At 39.8% G+C, this 18440-nt stretch overlaps 1 protein-coding gene across 36 annotated transcripts in view; it reads left to right on the forward strand.

The window, feature by feature from the left end:
* RIMS2 (regulating synaptic membrane exocytosis 2) overlaps positions 1-18440 on the forward strand; it is a 791243-nt gene that overhangs the window by 760006 nt on the left and 12797 nt on the right. The window contains exon 1 of one of the 36 annotated variants that reach the window (XM_024194524.2): positions 13093-13774. The exons of the other annotated variants lie outside the window; for them this stretch is intronic. Coding sequence (XP_024050292.1) covers positions 13639-13774 — 136 coding nt within the window. The 5' untranslated portion in view covers positions 13093-13638. Of the gene's footprint in view, positions 1-13092; positions 13775-18440 lie in introns of those variants that run through there. 36 annotated transcript variants of the gene reach the window in all.

Below are 18440 nucleotides of genomic sequence, written 5' to 3' on the forward strand. Positions count from 1 at the left end.
TGAAGTTTGAACACCTCAGCTCTTTTGAACCAAAGGATCAATCCTCAGCAAGGTCGATTCAGCGCATTATCCTTTTGAATCAGCTAAAAGGAGTGCCATGCAATTTACTGTATGGAGGTCTTTGAAAGAAACCTTAATAAACTGAGTACCTGTCTGCTGTGTAGAGATATTTGCAATTCCATGGCACTTTTCACAAGAATAGAGGTTTTCCCAACTGTACATGGCCAAATTTTCCCCTGTCCTCATTGTTGTGTTGTAGAACAGTTGGTTCCATTATTTCTTTGATATCTATAACTGAGCTGTCAAAAACAACGAGGAGTCCTTATGGCACCTTAGAGACTAACAAATTTATTTGGGCATAAGCTTTCGTGGGCTAGAACCCACTTCATTAGATGCATGGAGTGGAAGATACAGGAGCAGGTATAAATACATGAAAAGATGTTATTTGCCTTACCAAGTGTGAGTTCAGTCTAATGAGACAATTCAATTGACAGCAGGATACCAAGGGATGAAAAATAATTTTTGAAGTGGGTGGGTCATTACAAAACCTAAACCTAATTTCCCCAGTACTAATTTCCCCCTACTGTTACGCACACCTTCTTGTCAACTGTCTGAAATGGGCCACTCTCATTACCACTTCAAAAGTTATTTTTCCTCCCTTGGTATCCTGGACTCCTTGTTGTTTTTGCTCATAAAGACTAACATGGCTACCACTCTGAAACCTGAGCTGTCAAAGTTCACTGCATTGGCTGAATATCATGGAAATATAGTCAGTCTATTTTTATTCTCTGTGTGATAATCAGATCCCTACATTTAGTTCAAAATGACAGTCAAAAATGTCTGATTTCTGCTTGAGGAGTTATATTAATTGTTGCCTGGCTTGATTTTATTTCTACATGAATGACCTCAGAAAGAGTAAATGCAGCTGTCATATGTGTTATGTGCTGAGTTTTTAGACCTGAAATTGACCTCTTTGAGAAGAGCACCTATACCTTATACAAGAATTTATGTATAACAAGATATAGAACATTATAATTTAGACATGGTTTATATAGTATAGAACATTTAATAAACCATTCGGTACATTATATAAAAACTCTAAGGCACTTACCTCAACATTTCAATCGTAAATGCTTAAAGCATTTTGTATGATGTTTCCTGCTACAAATTCCACTTCTATTCAATTATTCTAAACTATTAATGCATTTTTCAGGCACTTTGTGTCTGAGATCTTTTCAGACCAGTCTGTCATATATGGCATGCTATACTGAAAGACATTATTAGAGACAAGGTAGGTGACGTAACATCTTTTATTGGACCAACTACCTCACCCACAAGGCTACAACGACACTATATACATTATTAGATATAGACATACATTTCCTTAGCTATAGGGTGCCTTCAGTGGGAGCTGAGAGTGCTCAGCATATTGCCCAGGATTGAGCCCAGATATGTGAACACAAAGGGCCAGATACACACCAGCTGGTCTATCACTAGGGCTCCTAGATGCTATGGTAATACAAATAATAATAACTGTTAGTGTTTACACGTATCAATTTTTCTCATCCCAGAATTCTGAAATGCCAAAATTAGGCATCTTACATATTCCGGAGATTATTTATGCAGCAAAGTGCATTGTATCTTTATAAACTGTAGTGCTGATCTAAGAAAAAGGGGTAGTTTCCCTTTAACTTACATGAAATCTAGGGTGGCAAATTTAATCTTAAAACTGCCAGGGTTTGTTTAAATGAAACTGAAATTCTTTGGGGAGCATTTTAAATCTACATAATGTTTGTGCGATAATGATTGTGTGATGTAACCTTTAAATTAACAGATATATGTGTGAAGATATGTACCTGCCATCTGCTTAGTGGCTTCACATTTGAAGATGCGACAGTGTATTAATTATTCCACCTAAAGGCTATAATGTTTGGATGGAACAACTTATTTTCATGATGTCTGATGATTCTGAAAATGCCCCCTTTTGCCCAAACCATATACCCCTGTGGTGACCACTCAGTTCCAACCAGTAGCCGTGTGGATTTGATGCACAATTCTATTTAGAGTGGGAAGGGTTTCTATAGATTCCAAGTTATACATTTCAGTAAAAAAAATACTTCATTTTGGTGGGAATCTAATGGTAGAATTTGGTTGCAAACTATTATACCTTTAAACACAGAGCTCTTTAGCCATATTGTGCTCCTATTAATCTTGGTGTAAATGCAGAGTAACTCCATTGACTTCAATAGGGCTACTCTGGATTACACCAGAGTAACTGAGAGCATACCTTTGTCCTTGACTATATTAAATATACAGAAATACTTTAAAAATAATTGTCAGTGATCTTACAGCAGCAACCGAATCAACAAACGTCAGAGTTAAACTTTCAAATCACCTTTGAGTTCAGGAACACAATGAGATATGATACTACACCTAGCCTTCATAATGCTTAACTCTGTTCAGAAGTTATTTGTGGTGTACTGCATATGGGAGTTTTGACACAAAAAATAATGGTGCTTGCCATATGCTACTTTTACATTTCAGTACCCATAATCCTTTTCTAGCTCAGCAGTTTCAAACCTGTGGTAGTGTCTGACTTCTGAGAGCAAATTGATTGCCAGAATAGTGTAAGACTTTCCCCACATGCCATATAGCCTCATTCTTTACACTTCTGTTTTGTTAATGCTGTTTAAAAGCAGATTTTTAATGGAAATGGACCTTTAATTTTAGAGGATCTGATCCAAAGTCCATTCAAGTTAATGAGATTCCTCCCACTGACTTTTGGTCATTGGACCTTCGATAGATACCCTGCCTTAGGATACTATACTGCTGCACATTACTATCATATCTGAGACTTTCCATGTAAAATCTGTGCAATAGTGAAGTCCGTAATGGACTTAATGGAGTTTCTGGCACTTCAACCTTTTCAGGGTTAAAACTCTGCTTAGGGGAGGGCTTGTGATTTTTTATTTGATTAATTAACATTTACTGGGGGTTTATTTAGGTTGATTTGTATCAGGATTTTTTTGTTTGTTTTGGGTGGGAAGGGTTGTTCGTGTATTGGTTGGAGATCTTGAGCAGAAGAAGGGGGTGTCAGTATTGTGAGTGCCACTCTTAAGGTGAAAAGTCCTTTTGGGAACCAGGCTGCAAGATGCTTCCAGGACTCAGCTCCTATAGTGATGAGTGCAGTATAAGTACCTAAATAGAACAGAACAACAATTGTAAAATCTATAAAATAAAACTAAAATTTGGGATTCTGTCAGTTAAAAATTAAGTTGGTAGGAAAAACTGATGAATATTGGATGGGTCCTGATCTACACTGGCAGCTTTATAAACTCCAGTTCTTGTAGTCAGTGAGTTAATGGATGCCTTTTTATATTAAGGTGACCCTTTAGAGAACTGAACTCTGGAGGTGAAATCCACCCCACATGTGCAGACAGTCCTATGTGCCATACAAGGCCCTTCGTGCTTTCAGCCCCACATTAACGCCCCAGTCCTGCATCTGATTCCACACTATGGATTTCTGCACCCACATGGAGTCCCAATGAAGTCAGTGGGTAAAAAGTTAAGGGCTAATAGTGTGAAACACTCCTATGAGGTCCTGAATGCCCTCAATACCCACTGAAGTCAATGCAGACACTTTACAAGATTGAGCCCTAAGTGAAATTTGCAGTAGCGCTGAGGGGCTGTGCAAGGTCCTATACACCAAAAGAAATCTCAGGGCCATTTGATGGCTAGTCAGTAAAGCAATGCACTCTATAGTATAACGTATCCAACACACATTATTTGTCATAAAAAGAAAAACAGACCATTTCATTATGCATAAAGGTGCCTGAAATAGAGTTGCTTCCATGATTAGCATTTAGAGGACTTTTAAGTTTCTAAAGGTGATGTCAAAATTAGGGCATAGACTTTCACATTCAAATGTCTCATTTAAGTGCTGACAACCAGATTCTCCAAAAGCTTTCAATGCTTTATGACAGTGCATTTTTCTTAACTTGGAAAATGGCTGCGATGGCTGACTGAACATGAACTCCAGCAAAAAAATTATCAGCAAACCTTGTATGTTTTTTCTTGATAGACATTACAGCACTTATCTTAGTCGGAAGCAGGGTGTGGTACCTACATTATTTTGTTTTATGTGTCTTCTTTTTCTTGCCATATTGTTTCTATTTGTTATTTTCTTATGCAACTTGTAACAGCATTATACTGGGATCTGTTTCTGTGGCCAACTACTGTCAGAAATACCAGCATATAGATCAGAAAGAGCTTTTCCACAGTATAATTAAATAATGCCAGCAGACGGCTGCATTAACACAGCTACAATAACTCTATGCAGCATGCATCACAGGCTACTATCAAGTCAACATTTTTAGACAGCTTCTGCCATTTATGAAGTGAAGTCTGAATTATGGGTGGAGACAAGTCATGTCTCATAAAGACATGGTTTCAGGAACCAAATTCAATTATACTGTAGTAATCTAATATGTGTTGGATCCCTACAGTGTGGAATACATGCAGTTATAAAGAAATAAATAGGAATTTTTATTTTGTGAATTCCGTCAGTTTATTTTTTATTTGAGGGCTCTGAGAGGTTATAGAATACTTTAGACTATCTGGATTCATGTGCTAAGTAAGAAGGGTGGACAAGGGTAAAATGAAGTGAATGGATAGGCTGTGTGAATTTTCAGTTCTTTAAAATCACTAAATATTATCTATATATTTATTTATATTGTTTAGTGTACGTTTTTTCTCAAATATATTTCTTTTTAAAAAGGTATGTGCTTTGATTTCTATGCACCTTCTTTTCTCATCCTTACTGAAAACATTATGAATTAACATATTTTGTTGATCTCCTCCCCAGTTTTCAAATTGTCCTGTGATCTTCAAGGTGCAATATTATTTTAATCAAAACAGCATTACTTTAACTGACTTAAATTAAGTATTCTGATCTGGTTCATAAGCCTTAATTAATTACTGTTGAACTATATAGAGTGTGCTAATGCATGGATAGACCATTCACATGGTCTAATTATACAGAGTGTGACTTACCCTACTTTGTAGTTTCATTATAAACACCAGAAGGAAATGGTGAGGATATTTTTTTTAAATAAGACAAAAAGCCTTCAAGTTTTGCAAATGTTAAAATAATCCATAGGGATTTTTTTTCAAAGCTCCTTGATGGTCATTAAGGTATAATAAAGGAGGGAGGGTCATGTGCAGAGCTAGTAATTCTGCTGTGTTGTTTTTTTAAATCTGAACATCTAGCACGTACTTGGATCTTAAAATGTCTAATTTAGAGTGTTCTTTTTGTTGTTGCCCTTTGTTTTGTTTTTTTCATAAAGAAAAATCAACTATTTTAATTATTTTTCCATTTTAGGTTTTTGAGATTTTTTTTTTTTTTACATCTCTCAAAAGTTCACCTTTAGAGGTTGAGACTTATGTGTTCAAAAGAGAAGCAGGGAAGATCATTTTGAGATCTTCAAATAATTGCTGGTTCAATCATTCATTAATCAGGATTTTCAGATTATAATTATCAGGGCTAAAGTAATCCATTAACTGCAGTAGACTAACACTTGCGATGAAGTTGATCCTCAAAGTAGGAAATGCATGAGAATCAAGAGAATGGAAATCAACTATTGTCAGTTGTATAATAGCAAAAATATTTAAGGGTTGATATCAAATTACTAAACACTGGATGCTCAGAAAATATCAAAAAATATTGAAAAAAGAATGGTGCTAGAAAAATGATATCAAACTAATTGCTGTGCAATTACTCAAGGAATACTAAGGGAGAAGTCCTTATATTGGGAAAGTATATGGAGACAGGAGGACCGTAGCTAACCACTGAAGGCTAATCCTGTACCTAATGTACCTTTAATTTGTAATTTTTAAATTTATTTATTTACTAATTCAAGATTAGTCTATTAAATGTATATAATTTTCTAACCAGCATTTTTAAGTCAATAGACATTTTATATCTCAGTAAAAACAAAACTTTGTAGCTTTCTGTGACATACTTTAAAACATCAAACATGTATGGATCCATACAGAAAAAAAGTCAAAACTAAATGTGTTTGACGGATAAAAATCACAGTTGTTTAAAGTAGGAATCATCTTAGGTTCACAGCGAACAGAGAGCTATATCCATTACTCTTTCTACTACATACATAAACCAATATATAATTATTGCACTTTAGGTCTCAGAGGTGCCAGGCATCTCCAAATCCCACTGGTCATCTCTGAAAATCAGATCATCAATGCATAGTAGTGACAGCTGTGGGTGCTCAGAACTTCTAAAAATTAGACCATATACATCTCATATTTGGCATTTCCTTTACCGAATGTAAATTTGAGGACTAAAATAAGTGCACAGTATAGTCCATATGATATGGCGTGTGGAATGCCTTTTATAAAGTTTTTGCAATTCCAGGTTTTTGAGATCCTGGTCTGGAAAATGTTGTAATGGCTTCAGCACAACATTCTCCTCTGGGATATGAAAAACTCCTTTTCTGGAGCTCTTTGAGATTCAGAATAGTCCTTTGACAGTGTTTCCAAAATACATTTATTCCATGCAAATTCCAATGGCAGTGTAGTGCAGGGTCTTAAGGAATCTAGTTTTGAGTGGTCCACTGTTTTATTCTCTTGGTCTAGCTGAGCTTAAAAGTCACATTTAGGAAGATAACAATTTTATTCTGAAATTATCAATTGATTTGATATGATATTATGAAAAGAAATGTGAGTCATAGGATATTCAGAACCACACAATCTTTCATTTGACCAGTTAGAAAAAAACACTTAGTCTGTCACTCCAAATACAAATGAAACACACTATCAAATAGCACACACTGGAACTCTGACTTCACAAAATCCTTTGCGGAGTTCCAACGTAAAGTTATCAAAGAAAGCTTTTACATTTTGTCCAGTGATAATCAGTACTCATATATTGGAAGAATTTGGTCAGTGTTTTTGACTTCTATTATGAATGTTCTGCCATTCATTGCTTTCAGTGGTATGACCAGCACTATTTTCCTCAGACTAAAATCTGAAGGAAAGTCTTCACTGGTGTGAGTCACTGTGGATGCTGTTAGATTCAGTTCACATCAAACACTATTCCACACAATGTGGGCAACATTTTATGGACTCTTTGTGTGAGAGACTGTTTTTTCTCTTTCAAATGTAAGAATTTGTTTATATCTCAGTAAACATGATATTGAATGTAAATAGGCTACAGGCAAAATCTAGCTGTTCCTACATTTAGCTGTGTTTATAATTAAAACAATAATACCACAGATATTTTTTTCCAGTGAATATTTTTTAGTCCTTTGTTCTAACATTCAAGAATAAGGCTTCCCATATTCTCTTTTTGTTTTCCTATTAGCTTATTATATCAGTCTGTGAACCCCCTTCCAGACCTTTATCAAATGGTTTCTTTATGGTAAGAAACAAATGCTTTTCTCCTTCTGTAACTGCATTGGCAGTCTGAAGACACTCAAGATAATCTGCCGAGGTCTGGGCCTACTGCAGCAGATTTGGCCTGGCTGCCCCTCTGTCCCAAATTTTAGTGAATGGCACTGTGACCTGGCACATAAATCCACTCAAATTTGGCCTAGCTGCCTCTCTGTCTTGGAGGGAACTGGGCCAACTCTGCTGCTCTGGGCAGCTTCCCAGAAATCTGATGCCCTAGGCAATTGTCTAGTTTGCCTATAGTCAGACCAGCCCCTGCTGCTTAGTGAAGGCTGAGGCTGGAATGACAAACAGGTTACAGGGCAAAACTCAGTTAAAACATATAAAATATATAATGAGGCCTCGACTGTGTCTATAAGATCCATGCATAGATGGGACCCTCCTGCATGTGGAAAGAGGCTCATTACATATGGAAGGGGACTTGGCCTCCTCTATAATACTACAACATCTCCTCCTGACAAATCCCGTAGAGGATGTTCCATGAGTGTTGGGTCCTATGCCATGGAAAATGTGTGGAGGTGGGGCAGGCCAGGGGTGGAGTTACATTGAACTTTCTCAAGTCCCAGAGGGCTTAGGCATAATTTTCTTTCTCATATAACAGTATTATCTAGGCAGCTATATCTTCTATGTAGATGAAACTGGAGGCAACCATGGTCAAGAGAAATCTTTCATATTGTAGCTCCAATGGAACCCCACTGCCAGGGAGACAGGTAGGGAAATGTTGAGGGGTATAGACAGTGAGGGGGAAGCACAGATGGTTTCCTAAAATCTGCAAAGTGTGTGGAGTAGGCTCCCACAGGAGACGAAAGGTTTTGCGGTGGCTTCCCTAATGGGATAATTTGGAAGGATTTTAGAAGCGGGTGGAGGGAAGCTTCCTTGCAGAGATTTCCTCTCCCAGACCTCCTCCCAGTGGTTTTAAGCATGGGAAGGGTGGATGTGGTCCAAAGTAAGGAAGCTTAATAGTTTGTCCCAGAACTACATGGGATCTGTCCTGGGTCTGGTTCTATTCAATATCTTCATAAATGATTTGGGTAATGGCATAGAGAGTACTCTTATAAAGCTTACAGACAATACCAAGTTGGGAGCAGGTTGCAAGCACTTTGGAGGACAGGATTAAAATTCAAAAGGATCTTGAGAAACTGGAGAAATGGTCTGAAATAAATAGGATGAAATTAAATATGGACAATACAAAGTACTACAGGAATAATCAATAGCAATAGCAGGGGATGGATCATTTGATGATTGCCTATTCTGTTCATTCCCTCTGAAGCACCTGGCCTTGGATGCTGTCGGAAGACAGGATACTGGGCTAGATGGACCTTTGGTCTGACCCAGTATGGCCATTCTTATGTTCCTGAGCACAAATACAAAACGGGAAATTACTGCCTAGGAAGGAGATCTGGGGTTATAGTGAATCACAAACTAAATATGAGTCAACAATGTAATACTGTTGCAAAAAAACCCAATCATTCCAGGATGTATTAACAGGAATGTTGTAGGCAAGACACTAGAAGTAATTCTTCTACTCTGTTGAGCACTCGTAGGGCCTCAACTGGAGTATTGTGTCCAGTTCTGGGCATCACATTTTGGGAAAGATGTGGACAAATTGCCAAAATTCCAGCAGAGAGCAGCAAAAATTATTAAAGGTGTAGAAAACTTGACCTACAAGGAAAGCTTGAAAAAATTGTGTTAAATATTTTCAGTTCAGTACAAGCACTAGTTATAATCTTTCCAACTCCATCTCTTCTGTGAGATGGAGATAATAATTACTGGTAAATATTAATAATATACCCATTTCACAGAAGAGGAAATTTGTTCATAGAGAAGACACAAAATTTGTCCATGGCACACAGTAAGGGCTTGGCTACACTTGCGAGTTAGAGCACAAAAAAGGAACCCCGTGTTCACTAGCTCACTCCCCGTCCACACTGGCAAGACACGTAGAGCGCTCTGACTCCGCGGCTACAGCGCTGCTGGTACTCCACCTCGGCAAGAGGAATAACGTTTGCTGTGCCTTGGCTACAATGCCCAGGCATCAGTGTGAACGAGGTGTTGCGTTATTGCTCTCTGATCGACCTCCGGAAACGTCCTATAATGCCCTTAAGTCAAGTGGCCACTCTTGTCATTGTTTTGAACTCCTGTAGGAATGCGGAAATGCCCTTTCAAAGCTCCGTTTCTGACAGCCGGTATGCAAGCCGTTACTGTGGAATGCTGTGTGTGAGCGAGAGAGGCGGGCGGGGAGGGCAAGGTCTGCTGCTGTCTGAACTTACAAGACAGCATGCTGACATGCTCTCAGCCCCCCCAAAACCCACTCTTTCTCCCCCAACATACACACAACACACTCCCTGCCACACTCCACCCTCCCTCCCCCCATTTGAAAAGCACGTTGCAGCCACTTGCATGCTGGGATAGCTGCCCATAATGCACCACTCCCAATGCCACTGCAAGTGCCGCAATGTGGCCACACCAGTGTGCTTGAAGCTGTCAATGTAGACAGATTGCAGTGCTTTCCCTACTGCGCTCTACAAAGGCTGGTTTAACTCAAAGCGCTCTACATCTGCAAGTGTAGCCATGCCCTACGTCAGGGCTAGAACCCATATTAGAACTCTGGAATTCTTATCTCACAACTCCATACTCTGTCCAGTAGCTTATATTGTCTTTTTTTTGTGTGTGTGTGTGTGTAATACAAAAGGTGTGCTACAAATTTCCTGAAAATGCTTTAGGGAAAATGGCAGAAATTGGTTAAAAAATGGTGTAAATCTTGTGGCATGCTTGAAAGCAGATTCTATTGTTTGTCCTGGCTTCTGTACAAGTCACAGTTGTGGTTGCTCAACCAGTGTTTTATTTTTCCTCTGTGTCCCTGTCATATTTCTTTTCATTTTTATGCAACAGTTTTTATGGAAATCAGTGATAGTTCAACTGAAGTGTAACTAAGATTTACTGTTTTTACATTCTATATCCCAAAAGGACTCTTTAGTGAAAACTAAAATAAATCAAACCATGGGCAATTCTGTTCAGAATTTTGCAGTACTTGCACATATCAAATATTTTATTTTTAGTGCACTTTAGTTTATATTAATAGGCAGAATGATCTGCAAACACAAAGGCCATTTTACATCTCTGCTTCAACCATTTATTTGAAGACCGGTGTAAAGGTGTAGAAAACTTGACCCACAAGCCTTTTAGCCATTGATTTCAATACTGTATTTTAGAGTTTATTTTTGTATTTTAGGACAGATTTAAATTTTAGAGTGAGCTGCAAACAAAAAATGTTGACTTGCATTCCATCCTTAGCTTGAAACAAAGTTTATCTGCAGTTTGCAAGTAACTGAATATAATGCAGAATAGTCCAAGGTGGAGAGGATTAACTAGAGAGAATTCTGTCGCTGTTAGCTCTGACGAATCCTTTATTTGGGTAAATTAAACCTGTTATCCCAATTATATAGAAAGAACCAATAATGTGCACAATCTGTTACTTTGCTATTCCCCCTCCCCCCCCCCCCCCCCGTGGAATTTAGCCCTTAAATGTTATTGATGATTTTATAATAGAAACTAATATATATGGCTCCATTACACAGCTCTGGAAGTGAAAAGGGGCTTTGAAGTGGCATAAATTACATTTACACCCACTTTAAAGCCCCTTTATGCTGCCCCAGTGGTGTACAGGGGGTGGGAGAAGGTGTCTAAGCATAAATGACAAACAGGCTCAAGTAGGTTTATCATTGACAAGGAATATGCATAATTTAAAATGTACTGCATGGAATATCTGGGGTGGTTTTTTTTGTTCTAATAAAAATATAGTGATACACAGCCTTGTGAAATATAAGGAAAATGATATAATATGAGTGGCTGAATATCAATGCAGCATGTGATATTACAGACAAAATTTGCCACAGGTTATGTCTTCACTGCAATGTAAGCACAGGGTTAGTAAAATTCAAGTTAGCAGACCCTGGGTTTGTTAACTTAGGGCTTGAGGATCTACACTCATTTGTAACCCCAGGTTAGGAATTGCTGAACCCTGGGTCCCAACCTGGGGCTCCAACATTGCATTATGCAGGCCTGAGTCCAACCACTCATACAGGCAAGTCGCATCTTAGGCACATTTAAAATGCACGAATTCAGCTTTGCGCGGTCGGCAAAAACGGGAGGGGAAAAAAGAAAAACAGCAATATAAAAACTGCATCTATAGTGCGGGCGATTCTGCCCGCCATTGAACTCAATGAGTGTTTCACTATACGCGGTTTTCCCTTTACGCGCTAACTGCGGAACGGAACCCCCGCGTAAGATGAGACTTGCCTGTATTCCAGGCTTCCTAGTGCTCTCCCAAAATGCGGCTGCTCTAGCCCTTTGTTCATGGCACAGTGTGGAAAAACTCGACTGTCCAGAGGACAAAGAAAGTCAGCCTGTGGAATACTTTTGGCAGACTTCCAAAGCGTGAGTGCAGTGGGGCTGCATCTACATTGCAAAGCAACAGGGCTTGAACCCTGGGCTTCGGCTTGAGTCAGGTGCAGATCCTCCACCTCTGTGGGATCCTGGGACCAAGCCCTGGGTTAGTGCGATTTGTGTGTAGACAGAAGTTAGGCTTGAGCCTGATTTCGAACCCTGGGCTTACATTGCAGGGTAGGCATACCCATAGCCTCATTTTAACATTCAATTGTGTACACTCTTGTGGACATTTTAATGTAGTTTTTTTCTTGTTTAGTTGCTCACGGAAGAAGAGCAAGGTTTTCTCCATTTATTTGGCTCTTTCTCTTTTTTTATTTGGTCATATCTAACATATAGCTTAATAGGAATACTAGATTATAATGATTTGGAAATAAAAAAATGTGATGCACACTGTAAAAATAGCTAGTGGCACATGATTACAAATACACAAGAATCACTTTTTATGAGTAAAGAGGGATCACATGTTCCATCTAAAAGAGATTCTTTACCATAGTGGAAGAATAATAATATTGACTGTTTATAACTTCTTATTATCTAGGCATGAATATTCCTTTCAAGAGACCAACTCAATAAAAATTTGCTCCAATGACCTGATCCTATAAGCATCTTGCATGAACATCAGTTAGGCATTTTGCATTCAGACCCTACTTAATAATAATTTATTATTGAGGAGTTAATACATAACATTAAAAACAGTTAATGTTTCATTTACTGGGCATTATATATATGGATATAAAATAGCCAGTCAGAAAGCTCCACTTGCATGAGTTCTAAAGCAGTTTTGTTGACTTGATGCCTCTTTTGCGTTGTCGCACATTGTTGTAGAATAATTCATTAAATACAGTGAAAGTTCTACAATACTGTAGTAAATAGCCTTTTTTTTACCATAGCCAGTGCTTTGGGTTGTTTTGTGCTTAATATCCAAGTACTACATATTCTATTAATAAAACTAACAGATTGCACCACCAAGGAGACATTCTATATGTTCTGATACCATTTAACAAAGTTGGGGTGATTGAAAAGTGTAGACTAACAACCAACTATGAAGTCCACGCCACGAGTGCTGACAAGACACACGAGCAGAGGCAGTAGTGCTGCTCCTTAGGAGCCCCCTATCGAAAAAGTAAAGTAGACGGACAAATGTGATAAAAGAAAACCTTGACACCAGCTGCTCTCTCTAGCACTGTCTCCTCTCTGAGCCTGCGGCTCTTTTCCCGCTGCTTCAACTTCTGGATTTGGGGGACTCACTCGCTAGCTCACCTATTAACAGAGAGAGGAGTCGACAGAGAGTTTGCTGAGCGCTTTGCGCGCCGGCAGAGCCGGGGCTGGCTGTTCTCCTGCCTTCACACCGAGCAGTCAGTCTTGACTCCCAGCTGCGAGCTGCACATGACATGGCTTTGGCTCCGACCCTCAGCAGCAGTCCCGGAGGCAGGGCTCGCTGACGGCTAGTTCCCGGGCTCGGCTGGACGCCGCCGCTCGCTCTCCCCTGAGCCAGCAGCAGAGCCGCTGAGGGCAGAGAAGAGCTGGGTCTAGCGCCAAGCCCGGGAGCGCGGTCGCCTGCTGACTGGCGGGGCCGGCCGCTCCCTGTGCGCCCGCCGAGCCCCGTAGCCCGGGGAAAGGGGCCGCCTGCCCCCTCCCCGCTGCCGAGGCTCCGGCGGCACCTGCTGCCAGGCTGCGCAAGCCGCCAAGACGCCTCGCTTCTTGTACCGCGCCAAAGGCAGGATGGGCCGGCAGGGGCCGCGCGCGGGGCGCAGCGTGCAGAGGTCCCCGAGCCGGAGCAGCCTCTCCGCCTCCTTCGAGGCGCTCGCCGTCTACTTCCCCTGCATGAGCTCCCTGGAGGAGGAGGAGGACGATGGCGGTGAGGAGCCGGGCGCGGGGGAGGCTGGCGGCGGGGATGCCCCGGGCGGTTTAGCCAACTCCCAGGAGCTGAACGGGGGACTCGCCGGGGCGGGGGATGCCTTGAACCCTGGGGTGACAGCGAGAGCTGCGGGGGCCACGGGGCAGGAGCGAGCTCAGACAGCGCGCAGCCCCCCGGGTGCCGGGAGCTCGGCTCTGGGCTGCCGGGTGGGGAGCGCGGTGCCATGCCCCGTGCTGGCCGGGGAGCGCTGCGCCGGTGGTGGGGCTTGTCCCTGTAACCCTCAAGCAAAGCAAGTGGGGGAAAGTGTCACGTTTGCTGTTTAAAGCGGTGGTAGGATGATGTGGCGACTAACGTGCAAAACCAGCTCAGTGCTTAACTGTCGAGCTTCGTTTTTCGCCATTTAGATGAGGATAGTGCTGAGGTCCTCGACGGTAGATTGTTTCCCGTTTTTAAATGGCTTCCTGATTACATTTTGAACGCCCCAAGTATATATAATTGAATCTGTTGTGTGTTATTACAAATAATAATACACTCGGAATTCTTTGTGTTAACAGTGTAATTAGTGACACGCTGCTTTGTAAATCAGAACTGAGCTGTAATTTAGAAGAAGCCTTTTACATGGTCAATGAAACCATTAAGAGTAATTTTGACATTAGATCATTTGCTAAGTATTATTTATACAGGAAAGTGTTCCTGGGTTTTTCGGTTTTATTTTCTTTAGTAAACTGTCTGGAGAGCAGTAAATACAGTCTTCTAAGACTTTGTTGGCAAGATTGAGCTTGCCAACAGTTCTTACTCTGTAGTTAACACACCAATTCCAAAACAGTTACAGTCCGTTTTGAATAATTAAATACTGTCCCTATTTAACACTTCCTTAGTCATTCATTTTATGGATGTAGGCAAAAGACCTAGTTTTAGAGCCAGATCCTGTAAATCCTGGCTCTGTAAATAATCTCCGTTCATGAAAGTAGCCCCACTAAATTCAGTAGGGCTATTAGTATAAATATGATTTACCTATGTGAGTTACAGGATCAGAGCCTTATGTGAAAAATACTGGAAATATATTTTCCCAAATAACAGTAGTAAATTAATTCAACTCAGATTTGACTGTAGTTAAAATAGATAATTCTAATGGAAAATTAGGAAAACTGAGCTACCTAATTAACACAGAACCTGAAAAACCAAATTTTCTCTTTTTATCATTTACCGTTTGGAGTGTACGCATAGAAAATATATGTACTTACGCATAATACCAAATTCTTGCTAGGCTACAAATGATTTTTCTTGAGCTCATGTTTTGAAAATTGACTTCAGAAAAAAATAAATGGGCATTTTCATAATTTTACAGGTAGAACTGTTTTAAATTTAATTGGCATTTACCACAAGGAATTTAAGGTTTATGTCTTCAGAAATAGTAATTAAAATACGCTCCAAAAATTTCTTGTTAAAAACATGCTGTTTTTAAAGCAATTAAATTACCATCAATTATGCTGAATGTATTTAGATTTTCTTTTAAAAGAACATCTCTGTACATTTCAGAACAGTTGTTCTTCCATTTTCTAGCATGGGTTACAATTATTATATGTATCCTGTCTCATCAACATGGTATTGGTGCACCTAGTTATTTTATTTTGGCCTACTTACTTTGTTTCTCTAGATAAATAATTACTATTCAATAGGTGCCTTTGTATGTTAAAAAACGATGATTGGTATTTTAATGAAATTTCAACCACCTTAAAGAACTTTTCCAGTGAATGGATAGTAAGTCAGTAGAGGAACAACTAGAATATCTAATTAAAAATTAATTGGCATATATACAATCCTTCCTTTACTTACTTTGTAATATCAGTTTGTATATTTTCCCATCCTGGTTGTTTTTGACTCTCTATCAGAACAACAACAAAAAAGATGTATGTACACTTTTCAGTGTTTTGTTAACCTCTAATAACTGACCATATTCTGAGTTCAACCATATATGACAATGATTCTCATGTAATTTAAATGAAAACATTGAAATATGTTTCCCACATAATTTGTGTGAATTTGGGTTTCTGCTGCCTGATATTTTGGATACACATGAGGTTATAAAGGGAATGAAAAGGCATGGAAGTCAAATTCATCTCTCAAACACACTCAGTGAATCTGTGAAAATAACCATTAGATGTATTTGATGGGCTCCAAGTAGCCTCCGCACACAGATCAGGATCTGCCATATTCTGAAACATTTTATATCATTACTTTCATGTGTTGTCAGATCCCATAAGTAGGTGTGGTTTGATCCAAAGTGAGCAGTATACACAAACAACCTCTCCCCTCCATGATCTTTGTATGCAGTCATCTGAAAAGGCAGATCCCAAACTCATTTCATGAGTAAACCGTTCCAGCCCTGAGGTGGAATAACTGCTGCATGTGGTGCGTAGGCAAAAGATAGATGTCTCACCATATGAGCTTTTAGAAAAAATTTCAGCTAAATCAGACATACTAGTACAAATGGAAAATCTGTCTTTCGGGATATTTGTGTGGATTTGTGAAACTGACTGGAGGACCTTTGGTCCATAAACCATTGAATTGAATACACATATATGTATTTTTACATCTGGAAAGATAATAATCTTCATTTTAGAAGTGATCAAAGTGTAAGTCAATCAACTTTATTAATAAGAGTTAAGCTACAATTTTTAATACCATGTTTGAAAGAAACATAGCCCAATGGAAATTGATTTAGGTCCTGACTCCCCACTACATCCAAGTTATGCTCAAATATAGTGGAAAAGGATGGACACAGGGAGCTCCCTGATTCAGAATCACCTGACTCTCAGTGCAAGTTAGGTCCTGCCCATAGGCAGCCTTAGCTTATGTCACAGAGAATTTATGACAGTGGACAGTTGGGTGTAACAAAGCTTGCTCTACATCACCACATCTCCCCCTCAGCCTGTCTGCAAGAATGCCCCCAGGGGGTGGCAGTTGGGCATAGAAGGCAGAGGTAACTCAGAGTTCCCCTGCACAGGAAGAATTCTCCACTGGCAATCTTCAGCCACTTTAAGACTACTGTGCGCCACTTAGCAGACTGGAAAAGCTAGCCCTTAGTCAATTTATGACATAAATTGTATTGCTGAGATATAATGATTGTAACAATCATGAATAAGAGATAAGAAATTGAGCAATTTTTCCAGTATACAGAGTGCTTTATGTTTCCTAGTTGCCTCTATGTTGAAGAATCTGTGTGGACATTGAAGTTTCAGCCAGTTATTTATTCTGAATAACATTTTATTTCATTATTATTTTTATCTATGGTATGTATAGTAAAAAACATTATTAAGAAGCTAATTCTAAATTAGACAGCCAGAGAGAAGTGTATGGTGGACACACACACATCAGTAGACATCCATATGGTATTACAGCAAAGCCTGAGTCACATATAGATGCTATCAAAGGAATTTTTTTTAGCATTACTGTGTCACATTAACTGACAGTTAAAGTCTAGCCCCTACTGAAATAAGTGTTTGATATTTGGAACAAAATTAAATCAAATTTAGCATGGGGAAAGGTTTGGGTGACAATCTCCACCTGTCTAATCCAGCCACTTTTAAATATGAAATCCTGGTCCCATTGAAATGAATGGGAATTTTGACTCTGACTTCATAGAACTCAGGAATTCACCCTGTGACTTGAGTTTGTGACTTTTTAGATGGCCACACTGCCACAGTGTGAGATTGTTCCATGATGTAAAAATGGTGAGTTTGAGTTTGCTAAGCTTTTTCTGGGCTCTGGCAGAAGGAAGGCCTGATTTTCACTACCACAAGTAGCTACACACCACAGTGTGGGCTGTAGCCCACAAAAGCTTATGCTCTAATAAATTTGTTAGTCTCTAAGGTGCCACAAGTACTCCTGTTCTTTTTGCGGATACAGACTAACACGGCTGCTACTCTGAAACACACCACAGTGTGGACACAGCCTAATTTTCACTGCAGTGTGTAACTTCACATATCTTACATGCCAGCAATGCCGCCCTCAGTCTAAACAAGGCCTAAGTCAGGCACTGATGGTATGTGTGCTTCCATATCATAGAAATGTTACCTGACCTAGATAGAAAGCCAGCCCTCACCAACAACTGAAACATCTTCTAAATACCACTGAGATACACACAATGTTTGGGTAGGATTTGATCCTTCCCCATATAGGGACATGTTCGTTGGTATACTCCAGCTACTTTTTGCTATTTCATTAACCCAGGCCTGGTCTACACCGAACACTTAGATTGATCTAATTACATTGCTTAGGGCTGTGAACTAATTAAGCCGACCTAAGCCCCGGTAGAGACACTGCTAGCTCAAAGGAAGAATTCATTCATGGGGTGGATTAACTACAGCAACAGAAAAACACCTTCTGCCACTGTAGCATGTCTATGCTATTGCGCTCCAGCAGAACAGCTGCAGCACCATAAATGTGCTGCAGTAGTGTCTGTAGTGTAGACAAGCCCCCACTTTAACTGGCTGATCAGACCAGGTTTCGATTGTCAAAATGTGGCATAGGAGCTGGAGTGCACCAGTGAATCTAGCCTGGTTAGGAAAAAAGCATTCTAACATAGTGAAAAGAGATTATTCTGATTAGGGGCTGCTCCCCATTTGCCGCACAGAAGCCCTCCCCTGGCCTTCTCATCCTACAC

Source organism: Terrapene carolina, unplaced genomic scaffold (genome assembly GCF_002925995.2).
Source record: "Terrapene carolina triunguis isolate 2854851 unplaced genomic scaffold, T_m_triunguis-2.0 Scaffold58, whole genome shotgun sequence".
Classification (NCBI taxonomy): domain Eukaryota; kingdom Metazoa; phylum Chordata; order Testudines; family Emydidae; genus Terrapene; species Terrapene triunguis.